This window comes from Pinus tabuliformis, chromosome 2_2 (genome assembly GCF_031772625.1).
Source record: "Pinus tabuliformis cultivar Carrire ecotype Pingquan chromosome 2_2, CPIR1, whole genome shotgun sequence".
Taxonomy (NCBI): domain Eukaryota; kingdom Viridiplantae; phylum Streptophyta; class Pinopsida; order Pinales; family Pinaceae; genus Pinus; species Pinus tabuliformis.
In genome coordinates, this window is record NC_142300.1 from 1,114,579,909 (window position 1) to 1,114,586,272 (window position 6,364).

Below are 6,364 nucleotides of genomic sequence, written 5' to 3' on the forward strand. Positions count from 1 at the left end.
ACACACCAAAGGAGGAGGAAGACCCCAGCAACCCAATGCAGCACCAAGCATCTCAATTAACAGGAATGGAAATAATTGGCATCAAGCGAACTCATGGATAAGAAGGATCTGATTCTGACAAAGACACTCCCACTCATACAAGTGAAAATCGGCTTTCCATTGTATCGACCACTCCCAACACTGGAGGTTGGCAAAAGGCGGAAAAAAGGAAAGGGAGAAAAGAACAATAGTTAATTTTTTTTTTTTTTTTTTACTTTTGTTTGTCTTGTATCTTGTGAAAACAGGAACATGCCATATGCATATTCTTTTCAACATCTACAAAATGTAATTTTGTCTTATGGATAAAATTACGATTTTTCCAACGGGAAAAAATACACAAAATATTGCAATTAAGAAACAAATTTAAAACCTAAATTATAGTTTTTTTTGTGTTTTTTAGGTTGTTTTGAAGGTTTTTTTTTTATTATTTTATTTTATTAATGGTTTTCTAGGATGGTTTTGTGGTTTTCTATGTTGTTTAGAAGGTTTTTTTTTATGGTTTTCTTGGTTGGTTTTGTGATTTTCTAAGCTTTTTTTAATGGTTTTTTTTGCTTTTCATAGTTTTTGTATGGTTTGTTTTTTCATTAATTTGTTTTCATGGTTTTTGTACATCGATATTTCTTTTTAAATTAATTTGTTATATTTTGCAAAAAAAAAAAAAAGAAAGACAAAGGATAGAGTACCTACCTTTGTCTAAGCCTCAACATGATTACAATCACGCTTTTTCATGTATTTATCATTTTTCGTGTAGCAGAGTTCATCAAAAGTATGCAACATGGGTAATCCTTGGACGAGGAATTAAATTTTTCATCCACCAAGTTCTCCCGCTCGAAATTTGAGTAAAGTCGTAGGGAGATAAGTTGAAAATACGAGTTGAAAAGAGATGAGTTGAAAATACGAGTTGAAAAAAGTAGTTTTTTTGTTTTTGTCTTTGTTTTTGTTTTTGTTTTTTTGTTTTTTGTTTTTTTTTTTTTTTTTGTTCTTGTTTTTGTTTTTTTTTTTCTACTGCAAAAATGGTGAATCATCTCCCATGGTTGACATCATCATCTTGAATCCTATTGGTTCTTATAAAGTTGATTTTGGTTGTATATTTTTGTTTTGAAGCCCATTTTTACCTCAAAATTTCTCTAATACTTATCTGAATAAATCACCTGGTCTGCCACAAAACCATAGTGACCAGAAAGATGCTCCACCCAACCAATGAGAACTGATACCTCTACTTGAACTCACCCTGAGCCAATTTCACACTCAGGATAGCTTTTTCATAATAGATACCCTTCCAGGTCCACATGTGATTCCTCATAGCAACATCCTGCCCTCCTCAAGATAGTGTCTTGTCCTTGAGGAATGTAGCACAACAACTACTCATCTTACTTGGGCCTCCTCCTACCAAGTTCCAAGTTCACAAGGTTGCCTCAAGTTTTTTCCCTCTCACCCTCTTGGCCAAACTTCTTCTAAAAATTGAGACAATCTATCTTTGGGAGAGAGGAATCTGGGCAGGCAACTACCTCTGCCCATTGCCCTTATTGGGCTTTCCCTAACTATATTTTTAATTTTCTGAGCGTGAATTTTTTTCTCTAGCATATTTCCCCCACCATAATTTACATAGCTATCCAAATGCAACATTTTATTAATATGAAATTAGAAAAACATTTATTTACATCACACATTCATACATGGCCCTCAGCATGGGCCCATAGTCCATAAAAGTAAATCACAAGAAGGTAAATGAAATATATACAAGTCACTATGGGTAGTACAACTTTCTTTGTGAATTTAAGAATGACGAAATGTGGGAATACAATCAACTCTACAAAATTAATTAACCATGATGAACTCCATTAATACCAAATATCGATTTCGTCCACCTGTCCATTCTCCTAGGATTGACGAGCTTGGAAGGGAGTGCGAGGTACTCTTGATTACTATGTGAAGACCACTTACATGATAGCCTCTATGTGGATAAATCATGATATACATTTCAATTAAAATGTCAATGCGATGTTGAACTGATGTAGTCTCGTTATTCAAGAGGTGGACGGTATTAATGAATCTTTTTTCCATATGTAAAAAATGATTATTCTAAGGCACGAAAGTGAAACTCCCTTGTTCATTATTTACTACAAGGATTTCAGGATCAAGCGCAACTCCATAATTAGCCATTTTGTCGGCTTCTTTGTTAAGCTTTTGAAGAATGTGGAAAAATGAGATTTCTTTAAAAGTTTATAACTACAATGCTATTCTTCTTACTTGAGACGGGAATGAAGAAACTCAACTTGAGGCTACCTTAGAGATCATCCTTATTACAATCATCCAATTCCAAAGAATTGTAACCCTTCTTACAATCATCCAATTCCAAAGAATTGTAACCCTTCTTATTCCTTTATTTTTGGTGATATCCAGGTCTTTCAATAATGTTAAAAAGTATTCTTGATTATTTGATGTTGTGCCTAAGCCCCAAGTGAATCTAATATCTTCATGTTCTTTGGGGTACTACATCACTCTCCTACTTCCCCCTCCCCTATATATCATTTTATATTAAAAATGGAACGAATTACGTATATTGTTTTTAAGAGGAAGTAATTAATTTTATTTTATTTTTTTACTTTCAATTTCTTCTTTTAATTGGAAATTAAAATAATTTATTATGTTGATATAAATATATTGAAATATATTCACAAGCGTGTATATTCAAATAATTTATTTAAATCTAGAATTTTTTTTTTCAAATATAAGAATTATAAGTTGTCTAATATTTTAAGTGAAATAAGATTTTTTTTTTTTAATTACTTTATCTTTTTATAAATTTGATATAAAATTATTTTGCTCAACATAAACATCCAAATATTTTATTTATGATTGAAATAAATGAAATATTTTTATCTCTCCTAACATCAACAACTAAATATATTATTTATATTTTATAATATTTTTAAAATATTGTTTTATTTTAAATATTATTATTTTATTTAAAAATATTATATTTTTATTTTTAAAAGATCACATATCAACTTAAATAAATAAAAATTACACCTCTTTAATCTTAAATTATAAAATATATTTTCCAATAATAAATTATAATTAAATAAATATATGTTCCATATTATTTCTATATATATAATATAATAAATTCTAATGTATAATTTTCATTGTAATTCTAAACTGCATCACGATGAAGAGTTTTCATTGTAATTCTAAACTGCATCACGATGAAGAGATTTTGACAGATGTGTTATTTGAAAATTAAAGTTAATTTTAAATCCTCTCACTTATTAAAATTAAGTGATTCACATTTTTCTTTAAAAAGAATTATATATATATATATATATATTTTTTTTTTATAATTAACAATCAATTAATATTATAATAATTTTTAATCAAAATTGATTTATAAAAAAATAATCCATTTTTTTAATATTAAATAACATATTTATAAAATTACAAAGTAACACATATCTAACATAGATATGAGGGGAAAGACTTTAAGAAAATAATTTTATTTTATTTTTAAAGTTAAACATAAATTTTTGTCAAAAAAAACTATAATTTTATTTATTTATTTACACAGTATCTTATGATGATTGAAGCATGTAAAATGCAAGCTGTCCCATTGAACAAGATCTTTGGAGATCGTCCATGGCAATCCAATGTAGATATGTACTTACAATTTTTTAATTTGTATAGGAGATTTGAATTTGGAGTGTTAAGGATTTGATCTAATGCTTAAGTATGGAGGTTTGGTTCTTACAAGTTTTGTGATTTAATTTTAAACCAATTTATATATGTATGAGAACTTGTTCTAAATATAATTTCTTCCATTGAAAAATAAATAAATTAAGCTCCGCAGTGTCTAATAAGAATTTTCTATTGAATATCGGATAAATTTGATCAGATATATATGCCCTAAAAACCTAGAGCAGGCTAAAACCCCTCTCAAAGATGTCACCATAAACTTTCTCCATGGATCACATATACCTGATGCAGCAGAAAGATAATTCATTTCAAACCTGATGACAGATCACAGATGAAACGAGAAGCGAGAAACTTACCATTCTGATCTTCAGAAATGGTTGTCAATCACATATTTGCTTGCGGTGATTGATACATAAAATATCTGATAACTGCAGTTAACTTTCTAATAATCATTTCAATCATATCGTTCAATCACGATAATTTTCGAAAACTTCCAATTTTATCAACAGATTTCAAATCTCTGACTTGGTTTATTCCCAACACAATTACGTAAATCTGGTACTGTCCATCTATAAATGTCTTGGTTTTGTTCATTCTAATCAAAAAAGTTGCCCCTCTGCTCAGATTGTTCATGAACTGACTTACAATATCATCATCATTTTTCTGATAAGCATCTTCCCACTCTGCAATGGCTTCCTTCAGGCAATATTTCTTGTTATCTCTGCTACCTTTACTGTTCTTGTCCTTGCCTGTTCTATCCTTAGCCAGCCATCTTCATGGACCCATTCCTTTGAAGCTGCCATTGTTCCACAGAGACTCCCCTTCTTCTCCTCTCCACGATGCCTCTCTAGGTCCCCTGCAACAATTCCAGAATGCAATGCAAAGGAGCCTGGATCGTGCAGTATCCCTATTCTCAAAAACTTCTCAGAATGGAATCGAGTTAAATGGGAAAAATGGCAGCAGAAGCAACAGAAATCAAAATCAGGGGAACTACTACAGTCCCCTCACCGCTTCCTCGGAAGGGGATTATTTCACCACCTTATCCTTAGGCACTCCTCCTCAGACCTTCACCACAATGTTTGCAGATACAGGAAGCACATTAGTCTGGATCAAATGCTCAAATTCTTCTAATAGGACTCCCAATCTAGGTCATCCCAGTCACTTGTTTCAAGAAAATAGGTCCTCTACATTCAAAATCCTCACCTGCAAGAGTCCCATATGCAGGAGAGTGCAGGCAGACATTGGTCTCCAAGCTGGTTCCTGTGTGAATGCCTCATCCTCTGCTCAATGTAGATTTCAGTACACTTATGTAGACCAAACAGGTTCCTCTGGCCTGTTAGCAGAGGATAACCTAAACCTGGAAAAAGTCAAAAAGGGCATCAAAAAATTCAAGGGCTTTGCATTTGGGTGTGCATTACAGACCCAAGGGGTTGCAGGTGATGGAGGAATAGGGCTTGATAGGGGTTCTTATTCATTAGTTTCCCAGTTAGGCCCCATGATAGGCTACAGATTTTCTTATTGTCTCACTTCTGCAAATACCAATGCATCCAGCTCAATGTTCTTTGGCAAATCTGCAGCTGTCCAGGGGAAGCATGTGCTCCATACACCTCTCTTGAATCCCAATAACACTGGTAGAAATGCATATTATTTAGATGTTAGGAGAATCAGTCTGGGAGATAGAATCCTGCCTGTTTCTCCCCAAGTTTTTCAAGTTAGAGATGGATCAGGAGGCACTGTAATTGATACTGGCACCACCTTTGTTCTCCTTGCCGTCCCTGCCTACCAAGCTTTCTTTCTGACCTTAGTCTTGACTGTGCCTTATCCTCAGGTGTTCTTCCGTGAATCGCTTCTTGGGATTCCCTGTTTTGATATTTCTGGTGCAGGGGATGAACAGCCTGAGCTTCCTAATATGGGATTTCATTTCGGAGGAGGCGCGAAGCTCGACATTCCATGGCAGAATCTCTTCTTTCTGGTAGATAATAACGTCGTTTGTATGTCTGTGCAGCAATCCCCTGATGGGGTCACAGATCTGTCCATCATTGGCAACAGAGCCCAGCAGAATTTTCATTTTCTGTTTGACTTGAAGAAAAACAGAATGAGCTTTGTCAAAAGAAATTGCACAAAGGTCCATTGAATCAGCAGTTAGATCAGTTAGTCTAGGAGCTTAAATTTATACGCAGATATATACAAAGTCAATAAACTAGTAGTATTAAAGATCATGGGATTTCATTTTTGTAGGTGATGAACAGATTCTCTGTTCTGGTATATCAATACAGGTTGATGTCTGCGGAAATGTATGCAAGTTTTACAGGTTGGTGTCAGTTGAAATGTATACAAGTTTAGTTAATGTTACGTGCTTCAGTTGAAGTTACGCTACACGAAGTCCAATAGTCCATGACTGGTTATATGTTTATAAGAAAAATATGGCAAACAGGATTGGTGACATGCTGAAGTTTACATGGCCTTGTCTGCATTATTTTTGCTTGAAAGTGGTTTCTTACAGAGGATTGTAGATGTGCAGTCATGGCAGGATTATAATAATGAAATTTGAATACACTTCTATTGATATTATTGGTGGTGCTGCTTCAAACATTACATTAATTCAAATAAATAAATAAATAAATAATATATA

General features: G+C 32.9%; 1 protein-coding gene across 1 annotated transcript; it reads left to right on the forward strand.

Moving 5' to 3' along the window:
• Positions 1–4,420: 4,420 nt before the first annotated feature.
• LOC149197307 (aspartic proteinase CDR1-like) lies at positions 4,421–5,866 on the forward strand. The gene has a single exon (XM_089408642.1). It carries the CDS (start codon positions 4,421–4,423, stop codon positions 5,864–5,866), a length of 1,446 nt encoding a protein of 481 aa, XP_089264768.1.
• The last annotated feature ends 498 nt before the right edge of the window (positions 5,867–6,364 follow it).